This window comes from Ostrinia nubilalis, chromosome 18 (genome assembly GCF_963855985.1).
Source record: "Ostrinia nubilalis chromosome 18, ilOstNubi1.1, whole genome shotgun sequence".
Classification (NCBI taxonomy): domain Eukaryota; kingdom Metazoa; phylum Arthropoda; class Insecta; order Lepidoptera; family Crambidae; genus Ostrinia; species Ostrinia nubilalis.
This window is the reverse complement of record NC_087105.1, coordinates 5,605,854-5,623,995: the sequence shown is the minus strand read 5'-3', so window position 1 is coordinate 5,623,995 and position 18,142 is coordinate 5,605,854. Positions and strand designations below refer to the sequence as shown.

The 18,142-nt window shown below is 40.1% G+C and overlaps 3 protein-coding genes across 5 annotated transcripts; 1 reads left to right on the top strand and 2 right to left on the bottom strand.

Annotated features, from left to right (window-relative positions):
- Nucleotides 1–1,427: 1,427 nt before the first annotated feature.
- Nucleotides 1,428–14,693, top strand: LOC135080572 (luciferin 4-monooxygenase-like). The gene is made up of 9 exons (XM_063975237.1): nucleotides 1,428–1,955; nucleotides 2,048–2,255; nucleotides 2,360–2,678; nucleotides 2,846–3,029; nucleotides 3,115–3,260; nucleotides 3,392–3,518; nucleotides 4,160–4,387; nucleotides 7,322–7,492; nucleotides 14,332–14,693. Exons 1-9 carry the CDS (start codon nucleotides 1,833–1,835, stop codon nucleotides 14,455–14,457), a joined length of 1,632 nt encoding a protein of 543 aa, XP_063831307.1. The 5' UTR covers nucleotides 1,428–1,832; the 3' UTR covers nucleotides 14,458–14,693.
- LOC135080573 (uncharacterized) lies at nucleotides 7,499–14,325 on the bottom strand. 2 transcript variants are annotated; one of them, XR_010259038.1, is made up of 2 exons: nucleotides 13,425–14,325; nucleotides 7,499–8,219 (listed from the first exon to the last, which is right to left on the bottom strand). XR_010259038.1 is itself a non-coding variant. In XM_063975239.1 (2 exons), the coding sequence occupies exon 1, from the start codon at nucleotides 13,413–13,415 to the stop codon at nucleotides 12,000–12,002; it is 1,416 nt and encodes a 471-aa protein (XP_063831309.1). In that variant the 5' UTR covers nucleotides 13,416–14,325; the 3' UTR covers nucleotides 7,499–8,219; nucleotides 8,345–11,999. The 2 variants fall into 2 exon arrangements, 1 of the variants encoding a protein (XP_063831309.1); XM_063975239.1 differs by having other exon boundaries at nucleotides 8,345–14,325.
- On the bottom strand, nucleotides 14,682–17,575 carry LOC135080574 (3'(2'),5'-bisphosphate nucleotidase 1). 2 transcript variants are annotated; one of them, XM_063975240.1, is made up of 6 exons: nucleotides 17,364–17,575; nucleotides 16,845–16,964; nucleotides 16,607–16,751; nucleotides 16,345–16,449; nucleotides 15,123–15,409; nucleotides 14,682–15,045 (listed from the first exon to the last, which is right to left on the bottom strand). In XM_063975240.1, exons 1-6 carry the CDS (start codon nucleotides 17,481–17,483, stop codon nucleotides 14,785–14,787), a joined length of 1,038 nt encoding a protein of 345 aa, XP_063831310.1. In that variant the 5' UTR covers nucleotides 17,484–17,575; the 3' UTR covers nucleotides 14,682–14,784. The 2 variants fall into 2 exon arrangements, with proteins under 2 accessions (XP_063831310.1, XP_063831311.1); XM_063975241.1 differs by lacking the exon at nucleotides 16,345–16,449 and having other exon boundaries at nucleotides 17,364–17,572.
- Between the last annotated feature and the right edge of the window lie 567 nt (nucleotides 17,576–18,142).

Below are 18,142 nucleotides of genomic sequence, written 5' to 3'. Positions count from 1 at the left end.
ATTGAAAAATCCGCCAGATGGCAATACGTAGACGCGAGGTCCAAATGCTGCATGATTGGTTATTTTTGACATGGCATTGACAGATATGTCAAAATCCACCAATCACGCAGCAGTCAGACCCTACATCCACGTCCCGCCATCTGGCGGATTTTTCAATCCCGAACACCCTCATTGATTAGTCAAGGGGTCTCCAAACTTTTAATTTTTCTGCCCGCCTATGCAAACTTATTCTTTTAGTCTTAAGCTGTCGCGGATTGATGGCGGTGACGAGCCGGATATGGCCCGCCGCGTCCGTCCGTAGTTATTTGAACCCCGGATTAGTCGATGCCAATACAATCTATTAAGATTAATAATGTCGATTTTAGTTTTACGACAATAATGTTTAAGTTGAGCTAAGTGCATCATCATGAATAAGTGAAATTAAGTGAATATTGTTAACGCGACCATGGACCCCGGTCATAAATTTATAATGACTATGTATTAAATTTAATTTCATTCATTCCTAATCGACTCGATATTGCAAGACATGAGCGCGGCGCGCGGCGATACAAATCTTTGCTTGTGACATGAATAGTACTTATTCTTATCTATGACATGAATGGATCATGGACGTCAGCGTCTGTAGTCACCTTCAAATAATACGTATAATAACATACGCAACACGTTGACACGAATTTTTTGGCTACTTTGGGTGTCACGAATTATTTGTCGCTGAATGTACTATGCTTGTGATCGCCTCAACACTCATTGCGCGAGGCGACCTATATGAGCTATAGGTATCAAATTTTAATGATTTTATTAATCGATACACTTTCGATTTTGTGGCGTCAACTCACTAGTGACCAAATTAGTGACTGGAAGTGACAGTGACAGTTGTCACTTGACACTGACAGATACAAACACCCCAGACGAAATTCTTTAAATTTTCTGCAAAATTACGAATATAACTGAGTAATTATACTCTGATTTTTAATTCGACGGAATTTTGACATTTCAGAAGTGTTGTCAACATTGAAACATTCCCATTATGAATGGAGAGCATTTTCACAAATTAAAAAATAATCCTTTCTTGAATTTAAGGTTTCACTTGAAAAACTAAGGCTTAAAAATGTACTGATCATTCCAAAATGGTTGTTTGAATTTTTATTATCATTATTTTTGAAGTTACAAAAAATAATGGGAAATTATTTTTCTATTACTGGACTCCCTGGCCAATAATCCATGGGTTACAAACCTTTTTTATGAAAATCCTTTTGTTAATAAAATCTTAGCTTCAGAAATTACCAATTTAACAAGATGCCAATTTTATAATCCAAGTTGATTATGATAACGATAATGATGATTGATGATCAATACATATTTTCGTTTATGATAATATGTTGTTTTACTGTGTTAAAAACACGTTTTTTTCTATATAATCTCTAAAATGTACATAATAATTAGTGTACATTGAATTCACAAAACAAACAATAGTTCATTCTTGTAAGTTGTACTTGATGAAATTTCATTTCATATTATTTATTAATAATTCAAAGCAAAAAAGGCTTATTACATCTGAATTGTCAAAAAATGACAGCTGTCAGAATTCCGTCGAATTAAAAATCGGACTTTAGTTTGAATTATGGATATTTTAATGAATAAATTAAATAGTTAAAATTTTCCATCTTGACCATTCTAAAAAAAAGAAGTGTGTCTCAGATAAATACGTCTTAAAATCTTATCTGGCGGTGTGATAGTAGACGATAAATAACATAATTAATCTAGTCCACATTTAGTCAAATTATTGTAATACGATTATCTACACGGGTCTGTAAAAAACTTGATAATTTAAAATGGAAGTATCCATTCATAATAATGTTGTTACTGGACCTGAAGAAGAATATATTCCTGCTCATTTGTCTTATGGGCAGTTTATGTTTGATCAGATTAAAAGGGGGGGAGACAACATAGCTCTGGTAAGAATACGATTAGATTTACATGCAATACTTTTAAATTCTATAATTTAAGTTATAAACTTTAAAATATTTTCTTTAACAAAATTTTTCAGATCTCTGGTGATACAGACGAATCAGTGACATATAGAGAATTATTACAAAGTAGTGTAGATTTGGCAGTAGCCCTACAAAAGTTAGGTCTTAAGAAAAATGATGTAGTAGTAGTGAGTAGTGAAAACAGATTTGAGTTCATGATCACAGCACTGGCTGTGATGTTTAGTGGAGGCGTTCTCTCTGTGTTCAACATTACATACACTCCTGGTGAGTAAAGTTAGAAATTGTTATATTTTAATTATAATATTTGCATGGACACAGTGAAATTGTGATTAATAACTAGCCTGTTCAATTTAATTTAATTGTTTCAGAGGAAATCAATCACTTGCTTAATATAGTTCAACCAAAGTACATATTTGTTTCACCGATTGGGGCACAAAATGTATATGAGGCATGTCAAGAGGTGACATATGTGGAAAAGCTTATAATGTTTGGTGAATATGAAATTGTGCCTTCACTCATGTATAAAGACCTGGTTAAGGAACATATTGATGTGGACAGCTTCTCACTAGTGGATGTAAATGGGAGAGAAGACTCTCTTGCAATCATGTGCTCATCTGGAACTACTGGCCTCCCTAAAGGAGTCATGCTTACACATGTAAACATCCTTACATCAACAGCTCATATGAAGTAAGTAAAAGATTTTTTAAGAAGACTAATAATAATTTAAGCTGTCAACAATGAGTAGCAAAATAATATGCTTGTTAAGTGCAGGGCTAAAATGTCCTTTGGATCTAGATTAAAATTTATTAAAACTGACTATTGCACTTCTGATGATTTTATAATGTTTGTTCTAGGTATTATTTTCATAATTCAATGAAGATGACAAATCATGAAATTATCTCTGGACTGTCTTTGATACCATGGTTCCATGCCTATGGCTTTATCACTACATGCACAATTTTGGCTTTACGAATCAAATCTGTATTTCTAACCAGATTTGAGCCAGAGCAATATTTGGAAACTATTCAGAAATACAAGGTAAACTTAACTGGATGCACTTTATGTGCACCACCACTGACTTGATTTTGCAAGTCAAAAGTTGTTTCATGAGTATTTTTTACAGATCAATATGACTACAATAGTTCCACCACTAGCAGTATTTTTGGCCAAAGACCCCCTTGTCCTCAAGTATGACTTGTCATCTCTTAATGAAGTGTGGTGTGGGGCAGCCCCACTATCCTCTGATATTCAAAAAGCCATATCAGGAAGGTATGTTCTCATTAGGATATTTTTGTACATAATTTTGCCTTTGATATCTTTAAATTCAAAGTTGGCCTTATGAAAATATTTTTGCAACCACTTCCACTGAATGGCAATCAATTCTATAATTTGTATTTCAGAACAGGCTTAAAATACATAAAAAATGGTTATGGGCTTACTGAGGTTACAATGGGTTGCTGTGTGGATCTTACTGGTGGAGACAAAGTCGGGTCCTGCGGCACACCTGGTCCTGGAATTAAAATTAAAGTGAGTTAATGCATAAATACTAAATCAATAAAAAAATCTACGGCGTAAATAATGCGGAACTATTGTATTGTTTAGTTATATCCAAAATAATCGCCACACGACAAGACTAGAATTGCGAGTGACTCGATAATTATTAATAATATAGGTACTACTACTACTAAATGCTACAGCTATTTTAATTTCTTACCTTACTTCCATTTTTCCCGCTGTTTTGATTGTCAAATACTGTGCATTCTACACATCCATGCTTTGAAAGCAAGCACATTAGTTAGTGCTACTGTTTAAAAACCTCATACGTAATAGGCACTTGAGACCTGAAAATTGAATATAATAATGAATGTATTGTATCAATAGCTGACTATAAATCTAAGGAACGCTGGTTCGAACCCCGCTGTCCCTGGACTAATGTGGTGAACACACTCACTCATAACACAAGCATGTTTAGTTCAGTGCGAGGAGTTTAAGTCCCTCGTACTAAGCTAATATCTAAGTGTTCTTATACACGAGCGGCTCATAGCCGACGGCAGTGGCAACGGCACCTGTTGGCGGCAGCTGTCGACTCGTCGACGTCACCACCGTTGCCACTGCCGTCGGCTATGAGCCGCTCGCGTATAAGCCTAATTAAAAAAAAAACTGTACAGGTGATAGATTTGGAGACGGGCCAGAAGCTAGGCCCGGGCAAGGAGGGCGAGCTGTACATCAAGTCGGCCATGCGCATGAAGGGCTACCGCGGCGACGTTGCCGCCAGCGCCGCGCTCGTCGACGCCGAGGGCTACGTGCGCACCGGCGACGTCGGCTACTACGACGCCGACGGGTACATCTACATCGTCGACCGCCTCAAGGAGCTCATCAAGTACAACGGGTTCCAGGTACAGAAGTACTGACTGAACGGAATTTATACAATAGTCTAGGTTCTTTTAAGAAGCTCACTCAAACTTCTAGCTCATATATCATGGAAAGTTTTAAAAAAAATCGCTTTTTGGATTACATTCATATTATAATTCTAATATCTATGTTTATTATGATAATTCTTATAATCAATCATGATTCGTTAAGATAAGCAAATATATGTACGTTTTTGTATAGCGACACCTAAAATTCACTAAATGCCCCTAATTATGCTGATATTGGTTTTAATAGTGCAACGGGGCGTCTAAGCTAGCTCAGTCTGACACCCCGCTGTTTAGTACTAGGTCCCAGTTCGCCTTCTGCGATGAGGGATGTGTACCTATCCAGGATGCCTACAGGGATATTTGACCAAGGAAACGCACAATCAATAACACAATGGCACTTATAATTCAGGTTCCACAATAGTTTACTTATTCTAGTTTCACTGACTCTAAATTACTATTATTTAAATAATGAACAAGTTATTCTACAATTGCAAATCTACTATGACAAGAGGGATAGCGACGCGCCCGGTTCGCGTCCCGAGACTAGTTTACGTATCCGCGAGAGGGGCGGCGCCCTGTGCGAGGTTTAGCAAGTGTTAGTGTTAGTTTGGATACTTATAAACTAGGGGGGTAGGACGGTCCGCTCACCAAATCGGTAACCGAGGTCAACGAAGTGGGGGTTCGAGTACCAAAGGTAAAAAGGCTTAGGACCTACGTGGCGAGTGGGGGAGGAATCCAGGAAGGGTGGCAGCGGGATTGCTACCGCAGGTCGGGATTGAGTAAAACATGCACTCGGTAAGGATTGGAATGTGTATACAGGCAACGATGGTTCGCTCGTGTCACGGAAACCGCGCGAGCCGAAAGTCCTATCGAGCCAGGTTAGTGGGAACAGTGAGGGCAGCTATTCGCTAGGGACTCTTGCGTAATTAGCCGTAGACGCGCGCGCGATCGTCTGGCTGTTACGATGGCTCCCGAGCGAATGCTAGGCGCCCGCGGTCGCCGCCGTCTCTTATATTAGCTCGGTCCGTGCGGCGTGCGGTCGCGCAGCCGTAGGGTTGTCAAAATCTCCGTGCTCGGTGCTAGGGCTGTCGATGCGTCGCGGGGCGCGTCACAATAGGATCACCGAGGTCTCGCACGTGACACTCTCGTGACTTTCATAACGCTACTTATAGCACAGAATAATACATAATAAGTACTGCTTATTATAGTCATAGTCATACAATTAGGTCTTAAATACAATACAGACTCGAAAACATGAGCCCTGTAAGACCATTGCAACATTTAAATAACTTCTTATCAGCACCAATCGAATGTTGTCCTGAAGTGCTGGCACGGCAAGGCCGGCAAGCTATATTTGTAACTCGTACTCGTGCTCTGAAAAGGGTTCAGATCATGCCAACTAATTAGGGTTTCTGATTTCTCGACCTATTTTTTTTCTCGAGTTTCGAGAATTCTCGAGGCCAAAGTCTCGAGTTTTCTCGGGTCTCGAGTCTTTTAATGAAAACTGCTGAAATCGGTTGAAATTTAATAAAAACACAGGTTTTTTTATTCTAATATACCTACTTTTATGCACAACAATCAATATTAGAATTTAGTACCACTTATTTTGGTAAGGAAATAAACAAAAAATAAAATCTTCTTTCATAATAATATTTACTAATAATCATAACAAAAGTCATAAAGTCGCGTGCACTTTAAGGATAAATAACAATAAAAATCTGGAGCTACAATTGAATCACTTGTTTTCTAAAGAACACAAGTCCAAATAGCAAAATTACGATAAATAAAAAAATAAATTTTCAATTTTTTTTAGACTAGTCGATACCACGCTTCCACGCAATCTATGCACATGTCGTGGCAGCTTTTAATTAAGGCTACACTATGAAAACGTATTGTTTTCAATGTTTTTTCCAGTTGATTGTGTGTGTCTTGTTAGCTGTCCTTAAATAAATAAATAAATATTTTTTTTTATGAACAAAAAAAAACTTTTTATTAAATTTTTAAATTTCCTACAGATTACGACTTGAATAAACTTTGCGAGAAGGTACGAGTACCTAACCTAACGTCTGATAGGTAAGGTAACTGTCTAGTTAACAAATTTTTCAGTCAGATTAAACATACATAATAAATATAGCATACTTGTTGGTGAACATTATTACTTAGTTTCAATTAAGATCATGACTTGCAAATCAAATCAGTTGAAAAAGGAAAGACTAGGCCAGTCTAAAAGCAACGTTGACCTATTAAATAATAAAAAAACTTACTTTTGTCTAAGAAAATCGGCTTTCAAGAATATTAAAGCTTCAAAATCGAAACTCGAGAATTCTCGAGCTCCGGTAATTTTTTTCTCGTCTCGAATGAAGACAAATTTCTCGAGTTTTCTCGAGTTCGAGAAAGCTCGAGCAGAAACCCTACAACTAATGCACTGAGTTAGAAACTCAGTATCGCATTAGAAATTCACACACACAAATAAATCAAAATATGTGCTCAACACTGCGGTATTGGTACTCAGTTTAAATAATCTTTAGTACTAGATACGCAAGCAAAACTGTTTACATTATGACGTCGCCGCTGTCATCATTGCTTTCACGAGCAATGTGTTCTGTTTTTGGGCATATTGCTGTGACACCGGCCTCGCCCCCTTGTCACATCTCCCTTTAGGCCGGGTTCCCACTATGCCGGACGGGGGCCGCGCAACTCGTTTACGCTCGGTAAAAATGCCGGGCTCGGCGAAAAAGCCGGATCCGGGATAATGTGAACAGCTTCATACAATTTGTACCGCCGCTAGGCCTTCCGGCGATTTTACCGGACCGGGAGATCTGCCGGTCCGGCATAGTGGGAATCCGGCCTTAGTGTTTGTGATCTGTGGTCCAGAATCCAGATAGTGACGGGCAGCGTCGAACGTTGCAGGTGGCGCCGGCGGAGCTGGAGGCGGTGCTGCTGCGGCACGGCGGCGTGGCGGAGTGCGGCGTGGTGGGCGTGCCCGACGCGCGCGCCGGCGAGCTGCCCGCCGCCTTCGTGGTGCGCGCGCCCGGCAGCGCCGTCAGCGAGGACGAGCTGCTGCGCCACGTGGCCTCCAAGGTGAGACGCGCCCTCGTTCCAATGAGGGCTATCGTTTTAGCGCTCACCAGTTAGCGCCACTGTAGAGTAAGGTCCTGTCACTTGCTATAGTCTGGTCCGTGAGCGCGTAGAATTTTGTCCAATGACCCCAAGCTACCCATCCTTATCGCTCGCACGTAATTATATTGCTGTCGCGACTGTGCGACGGGCGCCCGCAGTGAGTGTGCGAGCGCGACAGCAACATAATTACGCGCGAGCGATAAGGATGGGTAGCTTGGGGTCATTGGACAAAATTCTACGTGCTCACGGACCAGACAATAGTAGCGAAGACAGTGGCACCAACTGGTGAGCGCTAAAGTGGTAGGAGGACTATCGCATTTGCACTCATCAAGATGGCGCCACTGTAGAGTAAGGTCCTGTCAATCGCCAGGGGTGCCAACTGTTAAGTATAAAAACGATAGCCCTCATTGAGCACAAGCTCAGTAGCCTTATTCACGTAACAAAACTTCAACGACAACAAATCGCTGAGTTGCGATCCCATCGAGTAATCGTTCTATCGAAATTACCCTTGTGAATACAGACTTAGAACTGTTTTTCTTCTTCTTCTTCTTTTTTTATGGCAACGGCTTGGTTTTGAGAACCATGATTTCGCCAATGTCACGTAAACAGTTTTGACAAAGTAACAGGGTTTACAAAAAACAAAAATATTTAACGTTTCTAATAATAAGCAAAATTATTATTTGTGTACCTATAACAAAAAAGACAACACAAATTGAGACACCACAAATAGATACATAACATAGAAATTAAAATGTAAGGAAGGGGGTAGGTGGGACGAAAGATTGGGAGAGGAAAGAAAAAAATTTCGGTTACCTACAAACGAATTTTGCGGGATTGAATAAATTTTGATAGTAGTTTCAAAAGCGGTGGGTCCATAGAATTTAATAAACATTTAATATTAGTAGGGCGAGGAACGCTTTCAGGAAGGAAATCAAATAAGGAGGAACCTACGTTTGGACAATTGAAGAAAATGTGATTAGTTGTGCCTTCGTCTAAGCCGCATTCGCATAAGGAACTATCCTTTATGTGCATCTTCGCAAGGTGAACCGGAGTACACGCATGACCAATTCGCAGTCGACATATAATTGATACAGAACTTTTTGGTAAGTATTTGTGTTTAAAAAACCAGGGTCTAGGGGGAATATCGTTTTGAATGTCTGCATAGTATTTGCCAACCATCCTTTTTGAATTGTCCCAATGAGTTCTCCACGATTTATAAAGATGGGCTAGGGAGAGGGATGCAGCGTCATGAGAGAATAGTGAGTAGTGCTCTAGGGAGCCAGAGGATATAGCATGTTTTGCGCATGAGTCAACAGATTCGTTTCCTGGAATTCCTCTGTGACTAGGGATCCAAGCCAAAACGATATTTATACCCTTCGAACGGCAATCAAAAAGAGCTTCTCTTATTTTTAAGACGGTTGGAAATTTAACTTTAGACTTAAAAGTATTAGCCAGAATCGATTGGAGACAACTTAGGGAGTCCGAAAAAATTAAAGCATTATTTAATGAGTGAGATTTAGCGTATAGAATTGCTTCTAAAATTGCCACTGCTTCACCGGTAAAAACCGATGTCACTGGGGGACATTTGTAACTAAGAGCGATTTTGTACACAGGTATCCACACTGCGGCGCCGACGCAGCCGTCATCAGCGAGCTTGGACGCATCTGTGTACATCGTGAGCCAGCCTTGCCAGTGTTCGGATAAAATAATTCTGAATTCTTGGGGTGCGGCAGGGGAATCTTTAGAAATACCGAAATTTAAAATAACAGGCGGTTGAAATATTAAAGATTCAAAGCTATTGGAGAAGAGAGGGAAAACAGGAGTTTTTGTAATGGGGCATGGAAGACGACTAAATTTTTGGAAGCTCAGCAAAATGCAAGGTGTCTTTTGAAAAGAAGAAGATGAAATGTTAGAAGACGAGAGAAGCTCAAGTTTTTTTAAAAGTGGATGAGAGGCATTCTGAGCGACCTTAGCAAAGAAACGGTCGCTGAGGTACTGCCTACGCAAATAGAGGGGAGGGTCAACGCACTCTACTTGTAACGCATTTATAGGCGAAGATTTCATTGCTCCCAAAATTATGCGTAAGCACTTTGATTGTGTTTTGGATAATCTATCAAGGGCTGCTTTGTTACAAGGGTCCAAAAGAAAAGACGCGTAGTCAAAATGACTGCGCACAATGGCGTTATAAAGGAGCTTTTGAGAGTAAGGGTGGGCCCCCCACCAAGTGCCTGAAAGGGCGCGAATTACGTTAATTCCATTTTCCGCCTTTTTAAGGATGGAGTTAAAATGAGCGACACCTGACAGTCTACAGTCTAGAGTCAGACCCAAAAATTTGACCTGGTTGCAGCAGGGAATAAGGTCACCGTCTATAAATACCTCTATGTTCGGAGTGTGTCGTTTCCGAGTAAAGGTAACGCAACAGCATTTCGGAACAGAGATGGATAGGCCGTGGGAGAGCATCCAGTCACTGAGATAGCTTAGAGCGGAATTAAGGCGAGTAGTTGCCTCGTCTATCGATTTAGATGAGATGTAAAGGGCAATATCATCGGCGTACTGAAGGATGTTGCAGAAAGAATCGACAGCTTGGTCAAGGTCATAGGTATAAATGCTGTATAGGAGTGGACTGAGAACGGAACCTTGAGGTAGGCCTTTCCAGAGTAGACGGGGAGGGGATGTGATGTTTTGACATTTTATTGAGACAGTTCTTGCCATTAACGAGTTACTGATGAAACGAACCAACTTCTCCGAGCCACTCAGATGTAGCAACTTTTGCCTGAGTACTGGAAGTAAGACGTTATCGTAAGCGGAAGATATGTCCAAAAAAACACCCACTAAGTACTCCTTATTCTTGAAAGCCAGTCTGATGTCGGTGGTTAAAATACTAAGACTGTCCAGAGTGCTCAGACCTTTGCGGAAACCGAATTGAGACTTTGCTAGGATACCGTGAGACTCCATGAACCACTCCAGGCGGTTTCTGATCATATGCTCCATAACTTTTAGTAGGGCAGAGGATAAGGCTATAGGGCGATAGGAGTTATGTTCTAAAGGATCCTTCCCTGGCTTCGGTATAGGAATTACAATTTGTTCCTTCCAAGAGTCAGGGACGGTTCCTAGGTCAAAGAAGTTGTTGACTAGTTGAAGAAAGAAAGATTTAGCTCTAGGGGGAGAGTTAACTAAAAAGGAATATGGCAATCCATCGGCTCCGGGAGACGAATCAGTTAGCCCACTAAGGGCACAAAGGAGTTCGTCAGCAGAAAAAGGGGAATCTAAATTACCAGTTGGGGGAATAGGCACAGAGGAGCTGGATGGGAAGCAGTCTATAAAGGGGACAAAAGGAGGAGCTAATTTATCTGCAAATTCTTCCAACCAAATAGAGGGATTGTTTGAGGGAGCGTTGGATGGAGAAAGGGATTGGCGGTACCTTCTAATCTGCTTCCACACTACAGAAGAGGGCGTCCTGGGAGACATATTCTCGCAGAAACGGGTCCATCCTAGCTTTTTCTTCTGCGATAAAAATTTCCTTGTCTGGGCTGCTGTCTGCTGGTAGAGCAGAAAGTTCTCCATTGTCATAGACCTGTTATAACGTTTTTCCGCCTCTTTGCGTTTCCGAATGGCAGCTGAACATTCCGCATCCCACCAAGGGGGGGAGGTCTTATGTGTAGGATTCTTTTGAGGGAAATGTTCATCTGCTGACATCCGGAGGATGTTTGTAAAGTGTTCATACACTGAAATTGAATTTAAAGGGGAGATTGAGGGAAGTGAGTCTAATTTATTATTTACTGATACTGAGAAGGCTGACCAATCAGCATTATTTAATTTATATCGTAGTAGAGGAGGGGGACGGACGGTTGGGGATGATTTATTAGGGATAGTTAACAAAATGGGGAAATGGTCGCTGCCAAAAGTGCTTTTTAGAACATTCCATGAGAGAAGTGACGTAAGGTTAGGAGAGCAAAAAGATACATCCACGGCGGTGGCTGGATTTTGAGATGGGAGGCATCTTCTAGTTGAACAGCCGTTGTTTAGGACGCATAGATTTAGATCGTCAAGGAGGTCTAAGAGTAAAGATCCTGGGGAGTCCGTGTGATAGGAGCCCCATGCAGTATTGTGAGCATTAAGGTCGCCTAGGATAAGGACGGGAGGAGGAAGAGCCAGAATGGCTGTACGCAGTTCATTAAGGGAGGATGAGTTAGGACGGGGAATGTAAACGGATAGGATTGAAAGGTCGAAAATTCGCACAGCCACGGCATTAATGTCCTGGCTATGCGGAGGAAGAGGGAGTTGGGAATAGGAGAGGGAGCGCCTTACAAGAAAGGCGCTTCCTGCGTATCCATCGTTTCTATCATCCCGGAGACATGAATAGCCAGATACACGGAAGTGTGAATCCGGAACTAACCAGGTCTCCGAGACGGCTATGAACGACGGAGAGTATTTATTGATTAGGTAGGAAAGTTCGTGTTTTTTTCTTCTAATGCTCTGACAGTTCCACTGAACCGCCTGAATTGCCATTGTAATTAGATATCTGAGAGATTTGGGAAAGTTTTTGAGCAACGTTGGACGGTATACTGTCTTTGTGTTGGGTAACAACACGGAGGATGAGGGTTAGGACAAGATCTAAAAGGTTTATGTCGTCTGAGAAGGACGATGGAGGATTGTCGGTAAGGGCGCACCCATTAGGAAGGCTAGAAGCACAATTGCCAATAATGGCCTGGTGTGCCTGCCGGTCGTAGCCTTTTCCTAACGGCGCGTGAGAGCGGGGGGAGCGGGGTATGGTTTTCTTGTAGGAGAGAGGTAGGTGGGATGTTTGTGAATGGAGTGTTTGGGATGGAGAGGGTAGGGGTTGTGAGGATGGGGACTTTGTTATGTCGGCATAAGACCTACGAGTGGTTGGGTACATGGCCGAAGCCTCAGCGTAGGAGATATTATCCTGTGACATAGCAATTTTAATAGCTTTTTGTCTGGAGTGCTCTGGACAGGATTTGTTAAGAGCAAAGTGAGGTCCTGTGCAGTGAATGCATGTGGCCTTTTCTTCGGTAATATCACAGTTATCCGCTGAGTGGGGTTGCGTGCAACGAAAACATCTAGCCTTCGACCTGCACTGGGCTTTGACATGGCCAAAGCGGCAGCAGTTGAGGCACTGAATAGTTGGGAGCTGGTATGTCTCAACTGGAATTGAGTTATGGAACAGAAATACTCGTTTTGGCAAAACCTGTCCCTTAAATGTCACGACTACCGATTGGGTGGGGACCCAGGACGCTTGCCCGTCTGTGGTCACTTTCCTGTTTAGACGGCGGGCTTTTAGCAGGATGCCACATCCGTCAGGAATCGTCAATGACTCCGCAAGCTCTTCCATTGGAAGATCGGAGGGGATCTGTTTAATGAGGCCCATACGGGTCACGTTGTACGTCGGGATTGTTGCTGAGTACTTGCAAAGGGATAGAATCTCGCTACTCAAAAATTTGTTGGCAGCACTGGCAGATGTGAACTCAACAGAGATTCTGTTTCTCCCAATTTTTTTGATACCATCGTTGATCACGTCCTTAATTTTGTTATTGACCAAAAATTTTCCAAACCTAATTGGCTGGATGAAAGTTGGGGCATTGGGCTCGGTTTCGATGCGGGACACGTGGACAATAAAAGGGCCTTTGTCAAGGTCACTGTAGACTTTTGGTGCGATAACAAGAGATGGGTGCGTGTACACCGGTTGGCTGCTTGGAGATGACATTGCAGCAGATGGGTTGTTGGATCTCTTCGCGGGTTCAGAAGGAACCTCCGAATCCAGGCGGCGTTTTGTTGCGGCTTGGGAAAACAGTGGTTGAGAAATGTCCATTGAACAGGAGGCCGGATCCGGAGGATCCGGGGGATCGGGAGGAGTTAATTCCATTCTACTTACGGTTTTACCAGATAAATCCGTCACCTGTTGTTAATTATTAAAATAACTAAGCTTAAAATTGAGTTTTTTTTTTAGTTAAACTACGTTAGAATTTGATTTTTCCACTTAAACACCTGAAACACGTGTTGCCACTGTCACATGCGGCGAGCGAAAAAAACGAACTGTTTTTCAATAGGACGACTTCTAAACGTCAACGAGATTTTGACTGTGTCAAAATACGTGAATTAGGCCACAGGTGGACTGCTCTCAAAAAAGGTATATTCCACTTTGATCACCCAAGTAATAAAAGTAGTAATCAAGCGACACTTTATTGTCCTTTGATCACCCATGTATAAGAAGTCCACTTTGATCCTAGAAGATCTTATCCATATGATAGGTGATCAAAGGACACAAAAGTGTCGCCTGGAGTCCACTTTGACCACCCAGTGATCAAAGTGGAATAGACAAAAAAATACGGCTATAAAGTGAACGGGTATAAGAAACCACAATAACCCCGGCGAGATGGCGTATCAGTAAAGGCAGAATAACATACGCAGACCTGTGTTCAAGTAGACTATACAAAATGCTTTCCAATGTATAAAGCAATTAAAAGTGAATTGGTATTTCTATTTTATTTTTATTTTATTTAGAAACCACAACGAGTAAATCTTAAAGTAACTTAATTGTATGTATGGCTAATTATAGGTTTCCCTGGAATAACCTTAAAGTAAATCAACCATTTCCCTATTACACAGTTTATCTTGCTATGATATTGCGGTTTAAAGATTAAAATTCGCGTGAGCGACACAAATGCCTGCCCATATCATCAGATAACTAATTCGTATCATTAGTTATCTTTGAACTTTGCTTAGTGATAATACCAATATCTCGTATTATCTGGCTTCTAATGTTTGATTGTCGTTTACAGGTTTCACCCACCAAATATTTACGTGGAGGTATCCGTTTTATAGATGAAATTCCCAAAACCCCAGCAGGGAAAATTCTTAGGCGAGAATTGAAGAAAATGCTTGATATACCAAAGAGCAAACTGTAAGTGTTCAAATAAATGCCTGATAGTTTTAAGCATTTGATAGCTTAATTCATTATTTATAATTAAAATTAACCATTCACTGTTGCCAAGAATATGCATTTCTATTTTAGCATTTTTTAATGATCACGGTATTATTACAATAAGTAAGTAACGATTTTAATATTAAGATTGTTGTGATGTTTACAAATAATTTGTTTTTAGTTTTTTTTTACCATTTATTAAAACACTTGTTTCGAAAACATTTTTTATTTTCATATTATCACCTGATTTGTGTACCTTGTACATAGTAAGTAAACAATAACGATAATGCGCTTACGCGGACGTACGATCTCATTTCGCTAGAGCTTCTTTGAGCTCTTGTGGTATTCTGCTCAAGGCGTAGTTGTAGAGTTCTGGGTTGGCGGCGGCGAGCACGCCCGTCTTGTTGGGCTTGCCCACGGACGCGCCGTACTTGTACCGGTTGCCCAGCATGTCGCTGAGCGTGCCGCCGGAGGCAGACAGGATCGCCTCTGGCGCACAGGTATCCCATTTCTTGCATCCACCACTAGCAAAAACATAGACAGAAGCTTTCCCTTCCAATAATTGTAGCACCTGAAATGGGTATATTGTATAATAAACTTCGTTACTTATTTTTCTATAAATTCCAACTGAAAATATTAACAAAATACCTTATAACCAGCACCACCCACTCTCAGAATTTGAGAAGCGTTCATAACCTGAAGAGCTTTTTCTACCAAGGGATTGGAGTGGCTTCTGGTGGTAGTTATTATGAGAGAGTCGGGAGGCGGGGCGGGCGTGAAGCCCCCGACGCCCGCGTCTTTGAGTCCCCATATTGTCCTGCCCATTTTTTTCTCGCCCCCAATCATCGACTTATAGTAGGGCTGGTGGATCACTCCAGCTACAGGCTCCTCATTGACAGATATTCCAATTAATACAGTTACATGTTCTAGAAAACCTGTAACAATGACGTGCATGTGACAAGTGAACTGAGTCACAAATAAATATTTAGTTCATGATGTTTTATTTACAAAGTATCAATGGCTTTGTTAATTCACTTGTAGTTTGATAAACACAAAGAACACTCAATTAAAACACCTTCAAGCCCGAAACAAACTAAACTACAGTGATAGTGTTAAATTGCCTAATTTCATTAAATTTTTTAATTATTATGGATTTTTAGAAACAGTGCAGTTTCGTAATTTAGTACAGTGCAACAGGTTGAGAAACAAGATGTTAAGACAAGGCCAATATTTATAATCATGTTGTGTGAAGTTTTAGAAAACTGTACCTATTTCATTATCAAACTATATGTTTATTCCCATATATCATTAATTGTATCTGGATTTTTTCAAAAATATTTTACCTAATGTAATGTGTATTAATAATTCCCTTAAATAATATTTAATTAAAAAAATCTTAATTCTCATTATCTATACAATAATATACAATTTTGATCTACTATGGATCACAAAATATCTGTACTGTAGCTCGCTTCTCAAGAGATGAGATAAGATTAGTCAGTAGAACCATCTAGAATATTTCATTGGCAGGTAGGATAACATTACGTGTGTAGTATAATATCCTTCATAGGTTTCTTTGTTAAAATCTACAATATTTTTGATAGAGTTGTGATCTAAATGGGACCTATGTCAGGAGCTGAACTTCTTGTGGCACTGTTACAAAATGAAATAGAGCACACACTTTAGTGCTTAGAGCAGTTAGAGCACATACCAAATATTTAAGGATTGGATTAAAACTGTTGAAATGTGTTGGTTAAATAATCATAAATAATGTAAATGCTAAATATTGCATGCAAATGTACCTATGTATGTATTGAAACATTTTCAAAATGTTAGCACCTCTAATCCCACTAATTTTCAGTTCATTTACCATAGTTTGATTGCAGTAAACTTAAATACCACTTGATACTAATAAATGGATGCATTAAATACATTTTCCATCTTTCCCAATGATTCCTCTTCAACATTAGGGCACCTAAAATTATTCATACAAGAATAATTTAATACTTACTGGTCAGTCATAAATCAATCAATTACTATTTATAAAAAGTATTTACAAGATTAAATTAAATAAAATTGTGATTTACACTGATCAAAATTATTTTGAATAAAATCTAATGGCTCACAATTACCTTGAGTATACTCTGAAGTGCCATCAAGAGGATCAACCCATACAACTATATCTTCCTCCTTCACACCCTGGAGGTTGGTAGGGCAGTTCAAAGTCAGCACCTCCTTGTCTGCATCAACCACGAGCCAATCGGTTGGAACTTCCGTCTGAAAAAAGATGACATTTATTATGAAATAACTACAAACAAAATATTGATCTATTTTTGAACCATAGTTAGCAGTATATTTTGGATTACTTACATCATTTTCTGGACTGTCTTCCTCACCAATTATGCTCAGTTTGGGAAACTGAGCAGATAGTGCTGCTATAATACATTTTTGAGCAGATCTGTCAGCTTCAGTTTGGTAATCATCTTTACCCTATAAAATAGTGTAAAGTTATTTATTATAATTTAAAATAATAGCCACTTTTCATGATAATGTTATTAGAAAACAATTGTATTACAAAAATAATTTAAAAGGTTTCAATGCTTTTATGAACAATTTGGAAGACTAAATAATTAAAATTTGATATGGTCATGCAGTCAATTATATTGACCTTATTGTATTCAATCAATTTCATTATAACACATAGTGAAAGGCGTCGAAAAAGTGACAATGAGAATTTTAGAGGTAACAAAAATACTCCGAACACCTTTTTAATATATCTAGTCAATCAACTTTTGAATGTAACATACTGGAAGTTTAAAATAACTTCCTTATTGGCACAATTCATACAAAAAATAAAGATACGTAACACAATGAATCGAAATAACAAACCTTTTCAACTATGCCAAGTTCTCCTTTGCTCATAACATCTCGAACAATTTTTCCTGCTCTATTAGCGACCGAAACTGAAGAAGCTAATAATCTCACAATAAGTGGAACAGTTGAGGACATGGTTCTAAACTTGTAAATATTGTTAAGAAACTAAAAACAAAATTATCTCGCTCTCCACTTTGCCACTTTGCATAGAACTGTCAATGTCATATGTTTGTTATGTCAACTGTCAAAACCAAAGACTAAAAAGGTATAGACCCGGTACACAGAACTGTCCTACCCTTGACATTGATAGCGGGGCGCCACCGTCAATACCAGATTGCTCGTTCCGATTTTTGCCATGTTGGTAACTAGAATGATGGTGGCGCCCCCCCCGTCAATGAGTTTGGTGGGACAGTTCAGTGTAGGTCATCGATACTGAGATTTCAATGATGAAGTTCGCCTGCCTGCTCTCACAATAGGTTGCCTACTGGTAACAGCTGGGTGAAGGTCGCGGGAGGTGCCTGGATGCGTGCGGCGCAGAACCGGTCTTTGAGGAAATCCTTGGGGGAGGCCTTTGTCCAGCAGTGCACGTCTTTCGGCTGAAACGAACGAACCAACGAACTGCTGGGTAGCATTGCCTTCAAAAATGAACAGAACCGCGGATGTTTGAAGGTATAAGCTGTTGAAATTATTTATCATCTACGAAAATCAGGTCTACTATTTGTTACCCACCTAATGCTATATAAGCCAGCTAATAGATACTTTCCATCAGGTATTCCGAGGAACATACATAGCTT

Coding starts and splice junctions, on each gene's coding strand:
- LOC135080572 (XM_063975237.1), top strand. CDS start 1,833: ATGGAAGTATCCATTCATAATAATGTTGTTACTGGACCTGAAGAAGAA. Junction 3,030..3,114: donor AAACTATTCAGAAATACAAG/GTAAACTTAACT, acceptor TATTTTTTACAG/ATCAATATGACTACAATAGT. Junction 3,261..3,391: donor CAAAAAGCCATATCAGGAAG/GTATGTTCTCAT, acceptor TTTGTATTTCAG/AACAGGCTTAAAATACATAA.
- LOC135080573 (XM_063975239.1), bottom strand. CDS start 13,415: ATGGAATTAACTCCTCCCGATCCCCCGGATCCTCCGGATCCGGCCTCC.
- LOC135080574 (XM_063975240.1), bottom strand. CDS start 17,483: ATGTCCTCAACTGTTCCACTTATTGTGAGATTATTAGCTTCTTCAGTT. Junction 16,450..16,606: donor CACTTCAGAGTATACTCAAG/GTAATTGTGAGC, acceptor GAATAATTTTAG/GTGCCCTAATGTTGAAGAGG. Junction 15,046..15,122: donor TGGGTGGTGCTGGTTATAAG/GTATTTTGTTAA, acceptor TACCCATTTCAG/GTGCTACAATTATTGGAAGG.